The sequence below is a fragment of the Oncorhynchus masou genome, chromosome 23, assembly GCF_036934945.1.
Source record: "Oncorhynchus masou masou isolate Uvic2021 chromosome 23, UVic_Omas_1.1, whole genome shotgun sequence".
NCBI lineage: Eukaryota > Metazoa > Chordata > Actinopteri > Salmoniformes > Salmonidae > Oncorhynchus > Oncorhynchus masou.
The window spans coordinates 10,519,587-10,544,090 of NC_088234.1; the positions used below are offsets into that span (position 1 = coordinate 10,519,587).

At 44.8% G+C, this 24,504-nt stretch overlaps 1 protein-coding gene across 4 annotated transcripts in view; it reads left to right on the forward strand.

The window, feature by feature from the left end:
• The first annotated feature begins 415 nt into the window (after positions 1-415).
• The window catches only part of LOC135510294 (H(+)/Cl(-) exchange transporter 5-like), a 33,872-nt gene continuing 9,783 nt past the window's right edge, over positions 416-24,504 (forward strand). The window contains exons 1-15 of one of the 4 annotated variants that reach the window (XM_064931108.1): positions 416-484; positions 2,379-2,531; positions 15,583-15,737; positions 16,493-16,592; positions 16,875-17,062; positions 17,372-17,494; positions 19,571-19,667; positions 20,452-20,561; positions 20,741-20,821; positions 20,989-21,223; positions 21,355-21,541; positions 21,612-21,771; positions 22,595-22,781; positions 23,754-23,956; positions 24,130-24,325. In XM_064931108.1, coding sequence (XP_064787180.1) covers positions 2,387-2,531; positions 15,583-15,737; positions 16,493-16,592; positions 16,875-17,062; positions 17,372-17,494; positions 19,571-19,667; positions 20,452-20,561; positions 20,741-20,821; positions 20,989-21,223; positions 21,355-21,541; positions 21,612-21,771; positions 22,595-22,781; positions 23,754-23,956; positions 24,130-24,325 — 2,167 coding nt within the window. In that variant the 5' untranslated portion in view covers positions 416-484; positions 2,379-2,386. Of the gene's footprint in view, positions 485-1,414; positions 1,463-1,722; positions 1,861-1,911; positions 2,294-2,378; positions 2,532-15,582; positions 15,738-16,492; positions 16,593-16,874; positions 17,063-17,371; positions 17,495-19,570; positions 19,668-20,451; positions 20,562-20,740; positions 20,822-20,988; positions 21,224-21,354; positions 21,542-21,611; positions 21,772-22,594; positions 22,782-23,753; positions 23,957-24,129; positions 24,326-24,504 lie in introns of those variants that run through there. The other 3 variants (XM_064931107.1, XM_064931106.1, XM_064931105.1) reach the window with 3 other exon arrangements.

Below are 24,504 nucleotides of genomic sequence, written 5' to 3' on the forward strand. Positions count from 1 at the left end.
GACCCGTTTCTGCCCGGCTAGAGGAAGAGGTGAAGGAAGAAGGGAAAAGACAAATAAAAGAAAGCCCCCTCCCCGACTAGTTTGACCATGCAAGGCAGAAACATATTTTTGTTTTCCTAAATGTGGGTGGGGGAGGGTAAAGGGAGGGAGAACCAGCTGATTATACTTCCACGGACACAGACGTGATGAACCTGACACACACTCTCTCTTTCTCCATCTCTCTTTCATCCATCTATCATACAAGCCTAAATGAAAGACTTGTAAACATCGGTCTGCTATGAGGGGGTTGGGGAAAGGAAGTGGTCTGACCTAACTCAGGAGGGAGGGAAAGAAAAATAGAGGGAGAGACTACAAGGAAGAAGGCACCAACTCCACTACGGAAGAAGAGGCCTAAAATCCCCACAAGGTGTCCCTATTTCGCGCTCACGTGCAGTAAGAACGGGAATCAACAGTTGTGTTGGTAGGCAACTGCACAGAAGTTATTGTAAGTACAGTATTTTAGTTCCCTTATAGAAAAGTTATCATGTTATTATATTCGTTGAGTTCATATTCAATACAGTAGAATAGGATATTGAAGGGGGGGAGGGGTATTCAGTATGATAAATGTGCTTTGCCAACAGTTGCTTGTTGCATGTTTGTTGTAAACGGCGTGAGTCAGAAGAACAGACAAGTTGAAAGTTGATCCTTTTAGCGGACCTGAGGATCACCGATAACCTACTCTGTGCCACTAACACGGTTTCTTCAGCTGGTAGCTTGAAACTGTCACGTCAACATAAGTCGGTGTCATGTTCATTAGAAACCAAACATAATGAAACGGGGAGGGGTTTAGCTGAACATGTCTGAAACGTTTAGTTATACAAAACGTTTTGTTACATTTAAAAACGGTGTGCTCTAGGCTATGACCTGAGCTGTCTGAACAAAAGACATACAAACAACCAACGGGAACAATTTATATTCCAAAGAAGATGATATTGGTTTATGGCAAGCTCTGAACATTCTTCATATGTTTTGAATCTTAACTTGTAAGAACTGAAGCGTCGGTTTCCGTAGACGTAGGATTACAAAGAAACCAACAACTTCAAACAATTACAAAGAAACAAACAACTTCAAGTTGGCATGAACGTTTGCTACGTTGCGGAACGGGTTTGTACTCGACACGTTCCACCAAAACGTGATTGTACATTATTGAACTTTTGATGTACGGTTTGTCCCGTTTGGTGGGTGTGACGCGGTATCTTGAAGCGACGAGTAACGTGTTTAACTCTGCAGTGGCCATGCTGACCAGCCAGCCGCTGACAGCGTTCCCCAACCACTCACAGTCTTTCAAACGATTGTTTAGTGCTGCAAAAGCGAACGCAAAAACGTACTGAACGCAGACCAGGAAATGTAGTCATTTGTCTACTGTCAACATAAATAATGAATCAATAGTTGTCACAACTTGGCTAAGCGCACACATATAAAGGTATTGCGGTGATTGTATTTCGTGTAGGGAATGTCAATTTAGTAAAATAGAGTAGCCTAGAATTGACCATAATATAACCCGATCCGATCTGGGGGGATTACCATACAATATTAACACGAGCCTAAACGGTAAAGCGTTTAAACTGTGTAACAATAATCAGCTGTTGCAGACAATGTTACAAATGTAGCAACAGCACTTAGTTTACTGTATCCGCTTATCAGTTGATCATGTGTCTAGAGTTACATTGTAACTTGCTTACTGACTCATTCACGAATGTTGGTACATCAGCAGTTACAAGGCGGCAGCAGCCAGACGTGTGAGAAGCTACGTATAGATAGATAGATAGATAGATAGATAGATGTTGGTCTCCTGTGAAGTTTAGCCTACTCCGTTACAAGGTAAACGTGTAACATATGTTACCAGTTTCAGGGAAGGGACGTTGTTATTCGTTAGAAAAGTGGAGAGTGTGTGTGGATAATCGATGATCTCGTTGTGTTTTGTTATCGTTTGCATTTTTTACGACCCACCAGTGTTTGTCTTCAGCATAGGATATCAAGAAATCTATTGATTGAGCAAAATGTTTTGACTTGTCTATAGCGATATATAGGGCATTGGGTTGCAATTGCTAAATACGTCCCGACAACTACATTTGTGTAAAGGGGAAGTAGCCTACGATATGTCAAACCGTATTTAACTTCGTTCTCTTGTCTGGTGAACTAGACATTAGTCAAACCGGGGAGAACAGTTGTAGCGAGATTATCATTATTTTCAAGGCAATGTTTCGATATTGGAAGAATTTATTTATAAAATACACATCGAATAACGACCGAGGTATATGCAACTTTAAGTTAATACTTATGAAGATGTTAATTGAAAGAAACGTATAATCGAAACATTTTTTTTACCCCATTTATAGGCGCTAGAATGGACAACGCTGGGTTTTGCAACGAGACCTATGAAAGCCTTCACAACCCGGCAAGCGATGATGAGTTGGTCGATATAGCTGGAGCCACGCTCGATTTCTCCAACACGGAGGACGTGCCACCTCTCGACCCCGAATACGGCTCAGGTACGCGCCTACACTACCGGGGGAGAGAACTAGACGCTATGAAATGATATTAGGGGATTCATTGCTGTGTCTGTCTGCGAGTTACAACTGTTTGTATTTTGGGGCTTCTCGAGTGGGGTTAATTCAAGACATGACAGTTGTCTACAGAGACTACTTTGATAAACTATCGCCCTCATGCAGCTCAGCTGCATGGTTCTTCATTCAAATCCATGTGTAATCTATCTAATCTCTGACAGTAGCCTAACGCTGCCTGGATACTGGTGATTCTTTGATGATGTAAACGTGTCTTTCTGTTTCTGTGGTCAGGCCAGGGCTCATATCCATAAAGCATCTCACTCCGAATAGGACTGCTGATCAAATTTTCTTGGTCACGTACACATGATTAGAAGATGTTATTGCGAGTGTAGCGAAATGCTAGGATCAGTGGACGGGACGGGACGGGGTGTGTACCTAACATAGCAGGCATAAAATAAACTCCTGGAACTAGGTCCCCCATTTTCTGGGCTGTGTTCAGTACCTTTTTGCTTTCTGGAACATTCAATTGAAAGGAAACGGTGCTGTACTGAACGGCCAGTTTAAAAAATTTAAAAAACGTGGAGAGGTTGAGGAATGGTGTCCACAAGGCCACTGCCTCATAAATCAGCACTCCTACTCTGCTTTGTGGATAGTACCCATGTGTCTGGTCTGTGGTCAGATTCTAACCCTTTCACCCCACTCATTCACAGAGCAGCTTCTCCACTATGTAGTATTGTCTTCTGTCCTCACATGGAATCATTTAGTGTCTTCTGTCCTCACATGGAATCATTTAGTGTCTTCTGTCCTCACATGGAATCATTTAGTGTCTTCTGTCCTTAGTAATTCCAATATATATTCCTTGCTCTCTGATATGTAAATCGCCAATTTAAACTGCTCTTTAAACTTCATGCTCCTTTGGAATAAATGTTCATCTGCGTAGCCTAGCGACAGCTCCCCTATCACCCCTCTGTTACCGTGGTAATTGTCAGTCAATAATTACACCAGATTACGCTGTTACAAGACCAAGACTAAATGTTGATTTCCACGGGGTCAGGTGAGGGGGAAGGTTGGAGATGGTGATGGGGACAGAGGCAGACCGATAGAGGGGGAGTTTAATACAGTATTTTTTTCTCTATTAAACTCAATTCAACATGCTTTATTATTGGCATGACATAAGTATATATTTGTGTTGCCAAAGCAGCATTCTGAACTGTGCGATTTGTGGCCTTCTCATTCATCTAGGCCTGTACAAATCACCCTCCTTCCTTCCTCAGTTCAGCATGACTCCCCTCTTACGACATCTCTTACTGGAACCTACCCTCCCCTCCCCTTGTTTCTCTGGGATCCTGACTAACACATTGGACTCATTTCATTTTAGGGGCTACAGGCTGTTTGTATGAGGGAAATGTAGTCAATACCATATTTCATACTCCTGTCCATTTATAGATCTGTGAACTCTGACCTGTAAAGGGTTGAGAAAGCAAGAATCAAAATGAAACTGAGCCTGGCAACAACAAGAGCCTACCCCCACGTCTCACTTTTGTCACAGCTCATTGGGTCACACAGCAGCCATTACGCAAAACTCCAGCCTTAATCTATTAGAAGCTATTTCCTAAGGCCCTTGGCCTATCAGAAACTGTTTTCCAAGCCCCTCAACCTATCACAGGCTGGTTCCCAAGCCCCTCTCACCAACACACTTTCTATACTATGAGTATGTTTTCCAGAGTAGGGATGTGTCTCCCAGTTAGTATTAGCCAGAGTGTGGCTGGTGGATTCCCAGTGAGATGGATTGGGAGTCTTGGGGACAGAAAGCGTATGAGAACCTTTTGATGGAAGGGAGTAAGATTAAGGACCCTGTCTTTCAAAGATAATTCGTAAAAATCCAAATAACTTCACAAATCTTCATTGTAAAGTGTTAAAACACTGTTTCCCATGCTGAATTAATGACCATGCACCCGTGGAACGGTCGTTAAGACACTAACAGCTTACAGACAGGAGGCAATTAAGGTCACAGTTATGAAAAAACTTAGGACAATAAAGAGGCCTTTCTACTGACTCTTCAAAACACCAAAAGAAAGATGTCCAAGGTCCCTGCTCATCCTTGTGAACGTGCCTTAGACATGCTGCAAGGAGGCATGAGGACTGCAGATGTGACCAGGGCAATGCATTGCAGTGTCTGTACTGTGAGACGCCTAAGAGGGCGCTACAGGGAGACAGGATGGACAGCTGATTGTCCTCGCAGTGGCAGACACCTGTAAAAACACCTGCACAGGATCGGTACATCTGAATGTCACACCTAGGGGACAGGTACAGGATGGCAACAACAACTGCCAGGAACGCACAATCCCTCCATCAGTGTTCAGACTGTCCACAATAGGCTGAGAGAGGCTGGACTGAAGGCCTGTCGTAAGGCAGGTCCTCACTTGACATCACCGGCAACAACGTCGCCTATGGGCACAAACCCACCAGACAGGACTGGCAAAAAGTGCTCTTCACTGACGAGTCACGGTTTTGTCTCACCAGGTCTGATGGTCAGATTCACGTTTATCGTCGAAGGAATGAGCGTTACACCGAGGCCTGTACTCTGGAGCGGGATGGATTTGGAAGTGGAGTGTCCATCATGGTCTGGGGCGGTGTGTCACAGCATCATCAGACTGAGCTTGTTGTCATTGCAGGCAATCTCAACGCTGTGCGTTACAGGGAAGACATCCTCTTCCCTCATGTGGTACCCTTCCTGCAGGCTCATCCTGACATGACCCTCCAGCATGACAACGCCACCAGCCATACTGCTCGTTCTGTGCATGATTTTCTGCAATGCCAGTGTCAGTGTTCTGCCATGGCCAGCGATGAGCCCGATCTCAACCCCCCCCCAATAAATATCTGGGAACTTGCAGGTGTCTTGGTGGAAGGGTTAAAGTTTGCTGAAAATAAATGCAGATGACAGTGAGAGGACGTGTTTGTTTTTGTTTTTTTGTTTTTTTTTGCTGAGTTTATTCTTGTTTAAGCCCTTAGCTTTGGCGTCTAGGTCAGTTGGACACTACTTCTCATTTTTTACTTCCTTGGGTAGCTTCTCAGCTAGTTCCTCTGTTCTACCTGACTGGAGCTTGTAGAAAAGGAAATTTATTCTTCAGTCATATGTTTTCCTAAAGTGGACAAATAAGAATTACAGTAGTACGCATGACATGGGTAGTGTCCCAAATGGAAGCCGACTCCGTGATTCGTGCACTACATTTGACTAGAACCATGTGGCTTCACTTGTAACCAGGTCCACTACCTAGTGCATTGTTACTAAAAGGCGATAGTGTCAGTTGAGACTTGATCCTGTTTTGTGAGAGGTGTAAAAAAAAAGGATAATTTTCTAACTAAAATCTGATCTTACTGTCTTACATACTGACCACATGGCTCGCGCTCCATCGCTCTTAGGTTTGATTTTTCCCCCCACACAAGATGCAATCAGGACACGCAGGTTGAAATATCAAAACAAACTCCGAACTAATTATATTAATTTGGGTACAGGTCGAAATGCATTAAACATTTATGGCAATTTAGCAAGCTAGCTTGCTGTTGCTTGCTAATTTGTCCCGGGATAAAAACATTGGGTTGTTATTTTACCTGAAATGCACAAAATCCTCTAATCCGACCATTAATCCACAAATTAAAGGGTACACTGAGTTTGTTTTCTCGCCATCTCTCCTCCTTCAGGCTTCTTCTTATTTGGACTTATACCTCACACAAATTATCAATGAACCTACCAGGTACAACCCCAAATCCGTAAACACGGGCACCCTCATAGATATCATCCTAACCAATTTGCCCTAAAAATACACCTCTGCTGTTTTCAACCAAGATCTCAGCGATCACTGCCTCATTGCCTGCATCTGTAATGGGTCTGCGATCAACCGACCACCCCTCATGACTGTCAAACGCTCCCTAAAACACTTCAGTGAACAGGCCTTTCTAATCGACCTGGCCGGGGTATCCTGGAAGGATATTGACCTCATCCCATCAGTAGAGGATGCCTGGTTATTCTTTAAAAGTGCCTTCCTCACCATCTTAACCTCTTACACTTATGGTGGCGCTATTTCATTTTTGGAAGAAAAACGTTCCCGTTTTAAACAAGTTATTTTGTCACAAAAAGATGCTCGACTATGCATATAATTGCTACTGTTCGAAAGAAAACACTCTGACGTGTCCAGAAATACAAATATCTTCTCTGTGCGTGCCCTTTAACGTGAGCTTCAGGCAAAACCAAGATGACTTGGCATCCAGGAAATGACAAGGATTTTTGAGGCTCTGTCTTTCATGATCTCCTTATATGGCTGTGAACGCAAGAGGAATGAGTCTGCCCTTTCTGTCGTTTCCCCAAGGTGTCTGCAGCATTGTGACGTATTTGTAGGCAGATCGTTGGAAGATTGACCATAAGAGACCACATTTACCACGTGTCCGCCCGGTGTCCTGCGCCGAAATTGGTGCGCAAAAGTCACCTGCCAGTATTTTTCCATGGGGCACAGAGAGAGAAGCAAGCTTCCACGAACTGCATGTCAATGAAGAGATATGTGAAAAAACACCTTGAGGATTGATTCCAAACAACGTTTGCCATGTTTCGGTCGATATTATGTAGTTAATCCGGAAAAAGTTTCACGTTGTAGGTGACTGCATTTTCGGTTCGTTTCGGTAGCCAGGCGCAATGTAGAAAACGGAACGATTTCTCCTACACACAGACGCTTTCAGGAAACACTGCGCATCTGGTATGTGGCTGGGAGTCTCCTCATTGAAAACATCAGAAGCTCTTCAAAGGTAAATGATTTTATTTATTTGGTTATCTGGCTTTTGTGAAAATGTTGCGTGCTACATGCTACACAAAATGCTATGCTAGCTTTGCATACTCTTACACAAATTAGTCAATTTCTATGGTTCAAAAGCATATTTTGAAAATCTGAGATGACAGTGTTGTTAAGAAAAGGCTAAGCTTGAGAGCAAACGCATTATTTGAATTTTATTTGCGATTTTCAGAAATCGTTAACGTTGCGTTATGCTAATGAGCCTGAGGCTTAGTCACAATCCCGGATCCGGGATGGGGAGTTTCAAGAGGTTAAATAAGCATGCCCCATTCAAAAAATGTAGAACCAGGAACAGATATAGGCCTTGGTTCTCTCTAGACCTGACTGCCCTGGACCAGCACAAAACATCCTGTGGCGTTCTGCATTAGCATCGAATAGCCCCCGTGATATGCAACTTTTCAGGGAAGTTAGGAAACAATATACACAGGCAGTTAGGAAGGCTAAGGCTAGTTTTTTTTCAAAGAGGAATGTGCATCCTGTAGCACAAACTCAAGTTCTGGGACACAGTCCATGGAGAATAAGAGCACCTCCTCCCAGCTGCCCACTGCACTGAGGCTAGGAAACACTGTCACCACCGATAAATACACTATAATTGAGAATTTCAACAAGCATTTTTCTACGGCTGGCCATGCAATCTGGTTTCTGAGCTAGTCATGGGTGCACCTCAGCCACGCTCAAGGTTCTAAACGATGTCATAACCTTCATCGATAAGAAACATTACTGTACAGCCGTATTCATCGACCTGGCCAAGGTTTTCGACTCCGTCGGCCACCACATTCTTATCGGCAGACTCCACAGCCTTGGTTTCTCAAATTAAATCTGCCTTGCCTAGTTCACCAACTACTTCTCTGATAGAGTTCAGTGTGTCAAATCGGAGGGCCTGTTGTCCGGACCTCTGACGGTCTCTATGGGAGTGCCACAGAGTTCATTTCTCGGGCCGACACTCTTCTCTGTATACAGCAATGATTTCACTCTGCTGCTGGTAATTCTCTGATCTACCTCTACGCAGACGACACCATTCTGTAAACCTCTGGCCCTTCTTTGGACACTGTGTTAACAAACCTCCAGACGAGCTTCAATGCCATACAACTCCTTCCGTGGCCTCCAACTGCTCTTAAATGCAAGTAAAACTAAATGCATGCTCTTCAACCACTCCCTGCCCACACCTGCCTGCCCACCCAGCATCACTACTCTGCACGGTTCTGACCTAGAACTACAAATACCTAGGTGTCTGGCTAGACTGTAAACTCTCCTTCCAGACTCGCATTAAGCATTTCCAATCCAAAATTAAATCTAGAATCGGCTTCCTATTTCGCAACAAAGCATCCTTCACTCATGCGTCCAAATATACCCTCGTAAAACTGACCATCCTACCGATCCTCGACTTTGGCGATGTCATTTACAAAATAGCCTCCAACAATCTACTCAACAAATTGGATGCAGTCTATCACAGTGCCATCCGCTTTGTCACCAAAGCCCCATATACTACCCACCACTGCGACCTGTATGCTCTCGTTGGCTGGCCCTCGCTTCATACTCGTCGCCAAACCCACTGGCTCCAGGTTATCTACAAGTCTCTGCTAGGTAAAGCCCCGCCTTATCTCAGCTCACTGGTCACGATAGCAACACCCACCCGTAGCACGCGCTCCAGCAGGTATATCTCAACTGGTCACCCCCAAAGCCATTTTCTCCTTTGACCGCCTTTCCTTCCAGTTCTCTGCTGCCAATGACTGGAACGATCTGCAAAAATCTCTGAAGCTGGAGACCCATATCTCCATCACTAGCTTTAAGCACCAGCTGTCAGAGCAGATCACTGCATCTGTAAATAGCCCATCCAACTACCTCATCCCATACTGTATTTATTTATCTTGCTCCTTTGCACCCCATTATCTCAACTTTTACATTCATATATATTCTGCACATCTACCATTCCAGTGTTTAATTGCTATATTGTAATTACTTTTCCACCATGGCCTATTTATTGCCTTACTTCCCTTATCCTACCTCATTTGCACATACTGTATATAGACTTTTTCTACTTTATTATTGGCTGTATGTTTTGTTTATTCCATGTGTAACTCTGTATGTGTTGAACTGCTTTGCTTTATCTTGACCAGATTGCAGTGGCAAATGAGTACTTGTTCTCAACTGGCTTACCTGGTTAAATAAAGGTGAAATAAAATAATAAATGGTGGTTGGCAACCAACTTTAACCTGCGGAACTCCTCGCCAACAGCCAATGAAATTGCAAGGCGCCAAATACAAATCAACAGAAATCTCATAAATCTAATTTCTCAAACATACAAGTATTAGGCACCATCTAAAAGATACAATTCTCGTTAATCCAGCCACAGTGTCTGATTTCAAAAATGCTTTACAGCGAAAGCTCTACAAATGATTTTGTAGGTCACCACCAAGTCACAGAAAAACCCAGCCATTTTTTCCAGCCAAAGAGAGGAGTCACAAAAAGCACAAATAGAGATAAAATGAATCACTAACCTGATCTTCATCAGATGACACTCATAGGACTTGTTACACAATACATGTATGTTTTGTTCGATAAAGTGCATATTTATATCCAAAAATCTAATTTTACATTGCCGTGTTATGTTCAGTAGTTCCAAAACATGCAGTGATTTTGCAGAGAGCCACATCAATTTACAGAAATACTCATTAGAAATGTTGATGATAAATTCAATTGTTATGCATGGAACTTTAGATAAACTTCTCCTTAATGCAACCACTGTGTCAGATTTTTAAAAAACTTTACGGAAAAAGCATCATCTGAGTACGGAGCTCAGAGCCCAAAACAGCCAATCGAAATATCCGCCATGTTGGGCAGTCAACATTAGTCAGAAATAGCATTATAAATATTCACTTACCTTTGATCATCATCAGAATGCACTCCCAGGAATCCCAGTTCCACAAATGTTTGATTTGTTCGATAAAGTTCATAATTTATGTCCATATACCTCCTTTTGTTAGGGCGTTTGGTAAACAAATCGAAACGAGGGTGCAAATATCAGCGGAAAAGTCGGACAAATTCCAAAAAGTTATATTCCTGGTCGTAGAAACATATCAAACTATGTATAGAATCAATCTTTAGGATGTTTTTATCATAAATGTTCAATAATGTTCCAACCGGAGAATTCCATTGTCTGTAGAAAAGCAGTGGAACGAGAGCCACCTCTCATGTGAAATACGTGTGACTGAGATCGAGGCTGCTGCCAGACCTCTGACTCAATCCCCTCTCATTCAGCCCCACTTCACAGGAGAAGCATCAGACAAGTTTCTAAAGATGGTTGACATCTAGTGGTAGCCTTAGGAAGTGCAACATAACCAATATCCCACTGTAACTTCAATAGGGTCTGAGTTTAAAAACTACAAACCTCAGATTTCCCACTTCCTGTTTGGATTTTTTCTCAGATTTTTGTTTTGCCTGCCATATGAGTTATACTCACAGACATCATTCAAACAGTTTTAGAAACTTCAGAGTGTCTTCTACCCAAAACTACTAATAATAATATGAATATATTAGCATCTGGGACTGAGGCAGTTCACTCTGGGCATGTCAGTCGCTCTTCATCCAGACGTGAACATGCGGCCCCCTATCCCAAAGGAGTTTCAAGGTGCTTTACCACCACCAACTGGACTTGCAGCGTGTCACAAATAGAACCACATTTTATTTCAGCGCCAAGCCACGCAGACGTTCGCCAGCGGTGTTGGTGCAATGATTGAATAACATGTATGTGTACATTTATTTTGCAACGCGAGTGCACGCGTAACGCTGGCTGTGTGGTCTTCATGTTATAGAATGACAATTGCCTGAAATAATTGTTTCCAATCATATTTGTACTCATTACACAACTGCATAATTGTATTTTATTATGTCTTATCAGTCGTGGTACATAGATTGCATATTGCTACCATTTACAGACCATTATCCACCCATCTCGTGTGTGTGTGTGTGTGTGTGTGTGTGTGTGTGTTAGAGGTCCGGAGTCCACGTGAGTCACTGCTGCACCGAGTTTTTTTTTTTTAGGTTGTTGCAATGAGATGAATTGTTAATTTTTAAACTTCTCTTCTGTCAGCTGATTCAGCATACTGGGCTGATGTTACTGAGGAGTACTATCACTCAACTCATTGGGGCTGTTTCCCCGGCACACGTTTTGTTTTAAAAATTGACTTTGAATGGAGAATCTATTGAGGCTCAGTCTGTGCCGGGGAAACAGGCCTGTAGAGTTTCACTTCAACTTAGAATCATTAACACAAAAAAATGAGTTTATTTTTATTTTTTAAGGTCGTGTGTGTTTGTTCATCTGTGGTCCTGGACTGAGCTGTGGCTTTCCTATAACCTAGATTTTGGGGTTCAGATCAGCTATTTTAAAACTGTGGGTTGAAGAAGAGGCTGCTGTGATGCAGGTCTTCCGCTGGGTAGCCCTTCATCTGGTGTGTGTGCAAGCGTGGGATTTGATTTCAGGTACTGTAGGTGGGTCTCTTCCTTCAGCTGACCTCCTGTAAAGCTTGGTCTGCTGTACTGTAGGTGTGTCTCTTCCTTCAGCTGACCTCCTGTAAAGCTTGGTCTGCTGTACTGTAGGTGGGTCTCTTCCTTCAGCTGACCTCCTGTAAAGCTTGGTCTGCTGTACTGTAGGTGTGTCTCTTCCTTCAGCTGACCTCCTGTAAAGCTTGGCCTGCTGTACTGTAGGTGGGTCTCTTCCTTCAGCTGACCTCCTGTAAAGCTTGGCCTGCTGTACTGTAGGTGTGTCTCTTCCTTCAGCTGACCTCCTGTAAAGCTTGGCCTGCTGTACTGTAGGTGTGTCTCTTCAGCTGACCTCCTGTAAAGCTTGGCCTGCTGTACTGTAGGTGGGTCTCTTCCTTCAGCTGACCTCCTGTAAAGCTTGGTCTGCTGTACTGTAGGTGGGTCTCTTCCTTCAGCTGACCTCCTGTAAAGCTTGGCCTGCTGTACTGTAGGTGGGTCTCTTCCTTCAGCTGACCTCCTGTAAAGCTTGGCCTGCTGTACTGTAGGTGGGTCTCTTCCTTCAGCTGACCTCCTGTAAAGCTTGGTCTGCTGTACTGTGTGTCTCTGTATGGAACTGGTTGAGGGTAGTACTTGAGTTCTCCATTCAAGGTTGGTTTACTAATGATCAAATACATGTACTTGCAATTTTACAGATGAAACTATTTAGCAGGTCACATTTGCAAGCAACTAACAAAATGTCAAACTCTTAAGATGCCAACCAGGCAGACAGACATACTTTCTCTTCCCTTTAGAAACCAGCCAGGTGTGTCCTGTCATCACCTGAGATAGTTGAACCCCACAGTGACAATAGAACCACAGTGGCCGTTTCCATCTCCACGTTGTTAAGCTGCAGCCTGCCTTTCTTCAGTCTCATTGTGATCTGATCATAGATATGACACGTTTTTGTTCATCTTCATTACAGTAGAATCAGGTTGTAGATGAGGTATGTTCCAGAAGGTAATACCCGTGGACAGTGTTGAGCCCTAAGCTTTATACAGTGTCTTCAGAAAGTATTCAGACCCCTTTACCTTCTCCACATTTTTGTTATGTTACAGCCTTGTTCTAAAATTGATTAAATATTATTTTTTTCTCCCTCATCAATCTACACACAATACCCCATAATGACAGTGAAGACAGGCTTTTAGAAATGTTTGCAAATGTATTAAAAATGGTAAACATTTTCCTCCAGAGAAGACTGTGAGAAACTCCCCAAATACAGATGTGCCAATAAGACTCCAGGCTGTAATTGCTGCCAAAGGTGCTTAGCAAAGTACTGAGTAAAGGGTCTGAATACTTATGTAAATGTCATATTTCAGTTTAAAATTGTGTAAATTTGCAAAAAAAATGTCTACAAACTTTTTTTTGCTTTGTCATTCTGGGGTATTTTAGAATAAGGCTATGTAACAGAATGTGGAGAAAGTCAAGGGGTCTGAATACTTTCCGAATGTACTGTTGAAAGTAATACAGCCCTGTCTGTCCACTATAGGTTCAGTCCATGGCCTGACCGTTTTGTTTAGGTATATAGACAGCACAAAATAAACATGTGAACACAGTGCATTCAGAACGTATTCTCATACCCTTTGACTTATTATATGATAACAAACTGAAAACATATTTCCTGAAAATGAAGAACATTTCTTTAAGTGTTCCCACCTCTGAGTCACTACCTGTTAGGATCACCTTTGACAGTGATTACAGCTGTGACTCTTTCTGGGTAAGTCTCTCAGAGCTTTACATACCTTGAATATACAATATTTGCACATTATTCCTAAAAAAAAAAACATTTTCTGTGAAGGTGGTTGTTGGTCATTGCTAATCAGCCATGTTCAGGTCTTGCCATAGACTTTCTAGCAGATTTAAGTCAACTGTAACTATGCCACTCAGGATCATTCAATGTTGTCTTGGTAAGCAACTCCAGTGTATATTTGGCCATGTGTTTTAAGTTATTGTTCTGCTGAAAGGTTAATTTGTCTCCTAGTGTCTGTTGGAAAGCAGACTGAACCAGGTTTTCCTCTAGGATTTTTGCCTGTGTTTAGCTCTATATTTTTTACATTTCTTTAAACTGACTACTCATTGTTGATGACAAGCATACCCTTGACATGATGCAGCCAACTCCATGCTTGAAAATATGAAGAGTGGTACTCAGGGATCTGTTGTGATGGATTTGCCCATAACATAATGCTTGGCATTCAGGACATAAAGTTAATTTATTTACAAAATATTTTACTTTAGTGCCTTATTGCAAAACAGGATGCATGTTTTGGAATATTTTTATTCTGTACAGGCTTCCTCCTTTTCACTCTAATTTAGGTCAGTATTGTGGAGTAACTACAAGGTTGTTGATCTTCCTCAATTTTCTCCCATCACAGCCATTAAACCCTGTAGCTGTTTTAAAGTCAACATTGGCCTCATGGTCAAATCCATGAGCAGTTTCCTTCCTCTCCGGCAACTGAGTTAGGAAGGACGCCTGTATCTTTGTAGTGACTGGGTGTATTGATACACCATCAAAAAGTGTAATTAATACCTTCACTGTGATCAAAGGGATATTCAAAATCTGCTTTGTTTTATTTTTACCTTTCGACCAATAGGTGCCCTTCTTTGCAAGGCATTGGAAAACTGCTCTGGTCTTTGATTGAATCTGTGTTTGAAATCCACAGCCCAACTGAGGTACCTTACACTTATCTATATGTGTGGGGAACAGAGATGAGGTAGTAATTTTAAAAATCATGTTGAACACCATTATTGCAAACCGAGTGAGTCCATGCAACTTACTATGTGACTGGTTAAGCACATGAAGTCCATTTTTACTCCTGAACGTATTTAGGCTTGTCGTAACAAAGGGCTTGAACACGTATTGACACATGTTTCAGATGTACATTTTGTGTTCATTTCTAAAAAGACAGTTCCACTTTGACGTTATGGGGTATTGTATGAAGTCCGTTGAATCCGTTCTTCAAGCTGTAACACATTAAAAGTCAGAGTGTACTTTCTGAAGTGCACTAGTTTTGACCCAGAGCCCTATGGGTCCTGGTCAGAAGTAGTGCACTATAAAGAGAATAGGCTGCCATGACTTCCACTCTGACTGACGACGGTGGTGTTGTCAGTGGAGTAACCACTGTGCTTTCACCAGGGACCGTATTGTGTTTCGCACAACAAGCTGAAATCGGGCTGCATCCTGTGTCACTTCCTGTTGCCGTTAAGAGAGATGTTGATTGGTTGTTGTTGTGGTTATTGTCGCGGGCGCTAACTCTGTTTTGAAATGGCACTCTGTTCTTCAAAGGGCTGTGGTTTTAAAGAGAATCTCCTCGACGCCTCCTCTAAACCCATTGGAGGAGAAGGTCAGGAGTGGGACCTCTGGCTTTCTCATCCAATGGGTTTTGAGAAGGAGGTGAGAAGACAGACTGAGGAATTGAGATTGTCCCGTAGGGAATAGGGTACCGTTTGGGACACATCCTCTGCCTGTCTATGGTTTGGAGTTTTTGTGTCTTGGGAAATGTGTCTAAGGTCAATCACACACATGTTATTTTAATAATGTATGTAGTATTGTTTTCAAAGGCGTTATTGATCTGAGTACAAAACACATTATTTTTATAATAATGTTCTTTCACATTTTATTTAGTTGGTAACAATAGTGTGTGTGTGTGTGTGTGTGTAACAAATCCCTCCCTCCCTCCAAGGCTACGGTACTACCGGATACTCTAATGGTATGACCGGTAACGGTAAGCTGATGGACCTACTAGACGAGCCGGTACCGGGGGTAGGGACCTACGAAGACTTCAATACCATCGACTGGGTCAGAGAGAAGAGCAAGGACCGCGACCGCCACAGAGAGGTGGATTCATGGTCACAGCTTTCTCAATTCATCTTTCATTGGTTCCTCCACAGCCATCTTCTCAACACTCATTGGACAAAGAAGCCCATGGCCCTTCCCCTCTGACCTTCTCCAATGAGTGCTGGGAAGGAGGCGAGAAGAGACAATGAATTGAGGAAGAGACCTTTCATTTTTTTTTTTTTTTTTAAATGACATTTTACCAGGTTAGTCTCACTGAGATTAAAATCTATTTTACAATAGATACCTGGCCAATATTGCAGCACTCGAAGTGTGACACATTTACAGCACAAAACAGTTTTAAGAACATCAATTTCATTGAGCAGGCAAGATGCTTTGGGACGGTGTGGTGCATCTAGGTGAAAACATTGACCCCCCCCCCCCTCATTGACCACCATAGTTTTTACCCTCGCTATGAACTCATCCGAAGAGACAAGCGTCTGTAATTTAATGTCCTTTTGTAGCTTCTTCCAGCTCGACACGGGCCTTAGACACAGTCAACAAAACACGCAGATAGTTGTCATTTGTCCACTGGATAATATAGGTTAAATGGGATCTGTCTCATCAGTATGGCCTTAGGAATGGAAAATGTACCAATGCCTTTGTCTCCTAAGAGTGAAGGAAGGCCGGCCTGCGTCATGTTGCCATGGTCACTACAGTAACTGTAGCTGACCTTAGAGGAAATAAGGGTGATGGCCTAATCTACAAGGCCTTTGCATAAGAGGAAAAAATGAAAACTGACTCCCTCTCTTCTCCAGATCACCAGTAAGAGTGAGCAGTCTACCTGGGCCCTGCTCCACAGCATCAGTGACGCCTTCTCCGGCTGGCTCCTCATGCTGCTCATAGGACTCTTGTCAGGTGCGTGTGACTCTCTCATCGTCCTATCACTCTTCCTATACAGTAGAATATTCCTCTTTTGTTCTACTCTCTTTCTCAAACTCTATACCCTCTTTCATCTCCCTCTCTTTTTCTCTATCTCCTCTCGCTCTCCTCTATGTCCTCTCGCTCTCCTCTATGTCCTCTCGCTCTCCTCTATGTCCTCTCGCTCTCCTCTATGTCCTCTCGCTCTCCTCTATGTCCTCTCGCTCTCCTCTATGTCCTCTCGCTCTCCTCTATGTCCTCGCTCTCTCCTCTCTCCAGGTGCTCTAGCAGGCTGTATAGACATCTCGGCTCACTGGTTAACAGACCTGAAGGAGGGTGTGTGTCTGTCTGGCTTCTGGTTCAACCATGAACACTGCTGCTGGGGCTCAAACCAAACCACCTTTCAAGAGAGGGACAAGTGTCCTCAGTGGCAGAGCTGGGCTGAACTGCTGGGTGGTAGCTCAGAGGTGAGGAGGGGGAGAAGTCGGGAGGGGTGTGTGTAAGCATTTTATTGTCATTGAAAAATAACTATTTGAGTTCCTACTTTTGTTGTGATGCCATTCACAATGGCTTAGTGAATTTTCAGTGTGTGAGCTCCCTCTGGTGGTTGAGACACCTTACCTGGTGTCTACTCACCATGACCAGATTACTGTACTGTTCAACCCTGTCATTCCTCTATGTGTCCTGTAGGGGGCAGCAGGTACAAAGTCAACAGCCTGATGCTCTGTTTTCTACTGCATCTATACCTAACCCTGTCTTTCCTGTGTGTCCTGTAGGGGGCAGCAGCGTACATAGTCAACTACTTGATGTTCATGTTGTGCGCTCTACTGTTCTCCTTCCTGGCTGTCATTCTGGTCCGGGCCTTCGCACCTTACGCCTGTGGATCAGGAATACCAGAGGTGAACACAGACCGACACATTCAGCCTTTAGCTCAGTGGGCTAACTAACACAGTTTTGGTTCAGACAGAGAGACACATTCAGCCTTTAGCTCAGTGGGCTACCGAACACAGTATTGGTTCAGACAGACAGAGAGACACATTCAGCCTTTAGCTCAGTGGGCTAACGAACACAGTTTTGGTTCAGACAGACAGAGAGACACATTCAGCCTTTAGCTCAGTGGGCTACCGAACACAGTATTGGTTCAGACAGACAGAGAGACACATTCAGCCTTTAGCTCAGTGGGCTAACGAACACAGTTTTGGTTCATACAGACAGAGAGACACATTCAGCCTTTAGCTCAGTGGGCTACCGAACACAGTATTGGTTCAGACAGACAAGGAGACAGATATGACACAAGTGTTACAAAAGACTGAAGCTTTTTTTCTGAAAGAATATTTGTTTGTCACTCCAAGCCTTTTTCAGTCTCATTGAAGTGCGTCCAATTCTATTGAACCTTTTAGAAACTTTCAGAGATCCAGTTTTACTACCGTAAACAATCCCAGAGTGCTAAGACGGCTCAAGGAGATATTTCAGAAAAATACAAAATATTATTAAAAACAATTGGGATACAAAAAACGGATGCAGATGTGTGATTTTACATCACTCAAAACACAATGACACGTACCAGACCCTTTGAAGTGACTAATACCTCACCCCCCAAAAAAATATTTCTCTTTGAAAACGTACTCTGACATATCAACATGAACATTTTGCTTTGAATTTCAGAAACTCACATATTTATTTTTTGTCCAATTTTCGAAATGTAATCACTGCCAGGTGTTTAAAGCCATACCGTGATCGCTCTTGTCTCTATTTTTGAGAGAACGGTCCCAAATGGCATCCTATCCTCTGTAAAAATTCACTAGGACACTGGAATCGAGTGCCGTTTGGGATGCGGCCAGTTTGTTTTGGAGTGAAGACCATATCTGTGTTATTGGGGTCGTCACTGACCTCTTGTCCTTCGAAATTGGGCTAAAACACTTTCAGTTGTAGCCACAACTACTGACACACACACACACACACACACACTAGCATCATGATGCTGGCAGACACACTGTCCATTAGTATGTTTGGCTTACTCATAGAATCAGATCTGTTCCTTGTTTTTTTGACGGCAGAACACACACACACACACACACTCATTTACAGCAAACAAACACACACACACACACACACAACGTGCCAAAAAACGACTGCATTTTTATTTCCCTCGTGATATTGGGACAAATGTCACCAAAGCAAAACAATGAATCCCTTCATGATTTGTAATGGGGAGATGTACAACGAATCCAAGCTGTATCACAACCGGCTGTGATTGGGCGTCACATAGGGTGGCGCACAGTTGGCCCAGCGTCGTCCGGGTTTGGCCGGGGTGGGCCGTCATTGTAAATAAGAATTTGTTCTTAACTGACTCGCCTAGTTAAATAAAGGTTACCTTTTTTTTCTTTTAAATATCTCAACTTGCACCCCATTCCCTACGTTGTTCCCTATTTATCTGGTCACATATAGGGCACTGTATAATGAATAGGGTGCCATGTGGGACACAGGCCCTGTAGGAGAAAGAGGCGGTCCCATTGGGAGTTGACTGACATCTCAAACTGAGGTAGCAGCAGTGTGAAAGCCTGTCAAAGGTCCCACATTCAAGAGAGATGTTTTAAAACCCATTATTGACACATTGGTACTGTTTTGCAACAATCACACCATTTTTAAAATAGATGACCACATGTTCATCTCGCTCGGAGTGATCAAGTTAGCATATCTTTGTTCTGCAAACTGTCTGGTTGTGCTTTTTGGTGAGTTTTTGTTAGTTTGGGTTTTCTACCGTTTTAAACACAACTGAATGAAACGAGGATCGACCACCTGAATGTGACCAATCATAAACTTGTTTTCATATTTCGTTGAAAAATTATTTGCTACGGCGTGCCCTAATGAACATGAACCAAATGTCTTTGCTTCCTTGCTTCTACAGTAGTCTCACTTGGTTTTCTCCATAACCTCCAGACCCTAACCCCCTCTCCCCTCTCGTGTCTCCCCAGATAAAGACCATCCTTTCTGGGTTCATCATTAGAGGCTACCTGGGGAAATGGACCCTTATCGTCAAGACAATTACCCTGGTCCTGGCTGTCTCTTCTGGTACTGCTCTCACACTCCCTCTTTCTCTCAAGTGCGCTCTCTGTCGCTCTCTGTCGCTTTCTCTCGCTCTCTCTTGCTCTCTCTCACTTTCTCTGTCGCTCTCTGTCGCTCTCTCTGTCGCTCTCTCTGTCGCTCTCTCTGTCGCTCTCTCTGTCGCTCTCTCTGTCGCTCTCTCTGTCGCTCTCTCTGTCGCTCTCTGTCGCTCTCGCTGTCTTTCTCTGTCGCTCTCGCTTTCTCTGTCGCTCTCGCTTTCTCTGTCGCTCTCGCTTTCTCTGTCGCTCTCTCTCGCTTTCTCTGTCGCTCTCTCTCGCTTTCTCTGTCGCTCTCTCTCGCTTTCTCTGTCGCTCTCTCGCTTTCTCTGTCGCTCTCTCTCGCTTTCTCTGTCGCTCTCTCTCGCTTTCTCTGTCTCTCTCTCGCTTTCTCTGTCTCTCTCTCTCGCTTTCTCTGTCGCTCTCTCTCGCTTTCTCTGTCGCTCTCTCTCGCTTTCTCTGTCGCTCTCTCTCGCTTTCTCTGTCGCTCTCTCTCGCTTTCTCTGTCGCTCTCTCTCGCTTTCTCTCTCGCTCTCTCTGTCGCTCTCTCTCGCTCTCTCTGTCGCTCTCTCTCGCTCTCTCTGTCGCTCTCTCTCGCTCTCTCTCGCTCTCTCTGTCGCTCTCTCTGTCGCTCTCTCTGTCGCTCTCTCTGTCGCTCTCCCTGTCGCTCTCCCTGTCGCTCTCTCTGTCGCTCTCTCTGTCGCTCTCTCTGTCGCTCTCTCTACACAAACACTGTCTTGTCTTTGTCTCTACAGGTCTCAGTCTTGGAAAGGAAGGACCCCTGGTCCATGTAGCATGCTGCTGTGCCAACATCCTCTGTCATCTGTTCACAAAGTACCGACAGAACGAAGCAAAACGACGAGAGGTGAGAGAAGAGAAAGACTGATGTTTGAATCATCTCAGTAGAGGTGGAATAGATAATTGTTCATTTTGTTAGAATTATGGTTGCATCTCAATACTGTGCAGAGGCCTCCTCTTATTGTCTCCATTACCTTCATCTGAATCTTCTGTGTTAGTATATAGTGATCTACCCATCTGTCCTAGGTGTTATCTGCAGCTGCAGCAGTGGGCGTGTCTGTGGCCTTTGGCGCACCTATAGGAGGAGTGCTGTTCAGTCTGGAGGAGGTAAGGGAACCCATGTCCAACTCTTAACCTGAATTAGAAAATTAAAACAATCAGGTATAAGCCCGGAGATTTCACCAATGTTACTGTAAGTAAGAGACTTACTACTGAGTGAAACTAGTCCTTTTGACCGTGAAGGAGACTTCCTTCTCTCTTCTCCCTCTGCCCAGGTGAGCTACTACTTCCCTCTGAAGACTCTGTGGAGGTCGTTCTTCGCTGCGTTGGTGGCAGCCTTCACTCTCCGTTCCATCAACCCGTTCGGTAACAGCCGACTGGTCTTGTTCTACGTAGAGTTCCATACCCCCTGGCACATGGTGGAGCTGGTCCCGTTCATCCTGCTGGGCATCTTCGGTGGCCTCTGGGGGGCGCTCTTCATCAGGGCTAATATCGCCTGGTGCAGAAGGCGTGAGTAGGAGGGAGGGATGAGAGAGAGACTACTTATAATGAATGAGCCTGTTTCTCTCCTGTTCCAGTTTTGATTGAATGATTTATTAATTGTCACAATAATGAAGTGATGGACTTCCTCTTCTCCCCAGGTAAGACCACTCGTCTGGGCCACTACCCGGTGCTGGAGGTCTTGGTGGTAACTGGAATCACAGCCCTCCTCTCCTTCCCGAACAGTTACACCAGGATGAGTGGGTCAGAACTGATCTCAGAACTGTTTAATGATTGTTCTCTACTGGATTCCTCACAGCTGTGTGACTACAACAGCTCTGAGAACAGGTACTAACTGGGGGAGGGAGTGTGTGTTTTAAACGTTTTCAACTAATATTTACTTATTTAATTCCTTCAGGTCTGACTCTGGTGTGTTTAGTGCCAGCCTCACTGATAGGGCGTTCAGTAACACACTCCCTGATAGGCCAGCTGGACCAGGTGTGTACACAGCGCTATGGCAACTGTCTCTGGCACTCTTCTTCAAGATGCTGGTCACTGTGGTTACCTTCGGCATGAAGGTAGGTGTGGGATAAGTGGGTTGTGTGATGATGATACATTTTTTTTAAAATCTTGTTTTACTTATATTTATTTATTTTACCCCCTTTTTTCCCCAATTTCGTGGTATCCAATTGTTGTAGCTACTATCTTGTCTCATCGCTACAACTCCCGTACGGGGTCGGAAGAGACGAAGGTTGAAAGTCATGCGTCCTCCGAAACGCAACCCAACCAAGTTACTACTTCTTAACTTCTTAACACAGCGCGCATCCAACCTGGAAGCCAATGTGTCGGAGGAAACACCTGGTGACCTTGGTTGGCGAGCACTGCGCCCGGCCCTCCACAGGAGCTGCGCGATGAGACGAGGATATCTGTCGCGACAGAGCCTGGGCTCGAACCCAGAGTCTCTGGTGGCCTTAAACCACTGTGTCCGGCCCTCCACAGGAGCTGCGCAATGAGACGAGGATATCTGTCGTGACAGAGCCTGGGCTCGAACCCAGAGTCTCTGGTGGCCTTAAACCACTGTGTCCGGCCCTCCACAGGAGCTGCACAATGAGACGAGGATATCTGTCGTGACAGAGCCTGGGCTCGAACCCAGAGTCTCTGGTGGCCTTAAACCACTTCGCCACCCGGGAGGCCCGGTTTACATATTTTTGATAAAATTAATCTGTGATATATTCTCTAATAACCTTGTCCGAGCCAGAACGGCCCATAGTGTAGGAGCCTATCTCCTGTTTCTGTAGTGAGGCAGCTTGTTGTACAAGTACACCCCGTGGCTAGGACACTAGTAACAGCAAAAAGGACAATGATTATTAAGGACAATTGGTTCTATGCTCATCTCTCCAGGTCCCTTCCGGTCTCTTCATCCCCAGTATGGCTGTAGGGGCGATAGCAGGCAGACTGCTGGGAGTTGCAATGGAACAGATGGCGTTGAACCATCATGACTGGCTCATCGTCAAGGGCTGGTGCTCATCAGGGGCGGACTGTATCACACCAGGGCTCTACGCTATGGTGGGGGCGGCTGCATGTCTAGGTGAGGAGGTCACTAGGGTACTATGGTGGGGCGGCTGCATGTCTAGGTGAGGAGGTCACTAGGGTACTATGGTGGGGCGGCTGCATGTCTAGGTGAGGAGGTCACTAGGGTACTATGGTGGGACGGCTGCATGTCTAGGTGAGGAGGTCACTAGGGTACTATGGTGGGGGCAGCTGTATGTCTAGGTGAGGAGGTCACTACAGTACTATGGTGGGGCGGCTGCATGTCTAGGTGAGGAGGTCACTAGGGTACTATGGTGGGGCGGCTGCATGTCTAGGTGAGGAGGTCACTAGGGTACTATGGTGGGACGGCTGCATGTCTAGGTGAGGAGGTCACTAGGGTACTATGGTGGGGCGGCTGCATGTCTAGGTGAGGAGGTCACTAGGGTACTATGGTGGGGCGGCTGCATGTCTAGGTGAGGAGGTCACTACGGTACTATGGTGGGGCGGCTGCATGTCTAGGTGAGGAGGTCACTACGGTACTATGGTGGGGCGGCTGCATGTCTAGGTGAGGAGGTCACTACGGTACTATGGTGGGGCGGCTGCATGTCTAGGTGAGGAGGTCACTAGGGTACTATGGTGGGGCGGCTGCATGTCTAGGTGAGGAGGTCACTAGGGTACTATGGTGGGACGGCTGCATGTCTAGGTGAGGAGGTCACTAGGGTACTATGGTGGGGCGGCTGCATGTCTAGGTGAGGAGGTCACTAGGGTACTATGGTGGGGCGGCTGCATGTCTAGGTGAGGAGGTCACTAGGGTACTATGGTGGGGCGGCTGCATGTCTAGGTGAGGAGGTCACTTGGGTACTACGGTTGGGTTAGACCACTACGGTGTATCTTAGTAGTTCAAATCACACTTCTATAGTGCTCCTTTTTAGTATGTAGTCGTCAGAAGTGTCTTCACTAACTTGTCCCCCAAGATACTGTCCCATCCCTCCCTCCCTGTCTTTGACGAATACCGTCTCCCTCCCTCCAGGTGGTGTCACCCGTATGACCATATCGCTGGTGGTCATCATGTTTGAGCTGACGGGCGGTCTGGAGTACATTGTTCCTCTGATGGCTGCGATCATGACCTCTAAGTGGGTAGCGGATGCGTTGGGGCGTGAGGGGATCTACGAAGCCCACATCAGACTCAACGGTTACCCCTTCCTGGAAACCAAAGAGGAGTATGGGCACAAGGTCTTTATGTTTATTTACTTTTGTCAGGGAGCATGAGTCACAGATTCTTGCTCCTAATTCTCATCCTAACAAAGTGAGATTGCTTTATGTTGGAAAAGTAGCCTTTTTCTTGTCTTTCATTTAGCCTATATAGAGCTTTGAGGTTCCTCTGATCCTGTCTTAACTCCTCTCAGACCCTGGCTCAGGATGTGATGCGCCCTCGGCAGTCGGACCCTCTCCTAGTCGTGCTCACTCAGGAGGGTATGAGTGTAGGGGAGATAGAAGGGGTGATAGCAGACACTGACTACAGTGGCTTCCCTGTGGTGGTGTCACAGGAGTCTCAGAGACTAGTGGGTTTCGTACTGAGGAGGGACCTGGTCATATCTCTAGGTGAGTATCTCTGTCTATATGTGACTATCTGTGTCTCTGTGTCTCTCTCTCTTCTCTCTCTCTCTCTCTCTCTCTATCTCTCTCTGTGTCTGTCTGTCTCTGTTTGCATAGTGTGTTTGCCAATCAGTGCCACAGGGTGTGTGTGTGTTTGCCAATGGACATAGTTGCCAATAAGGTGT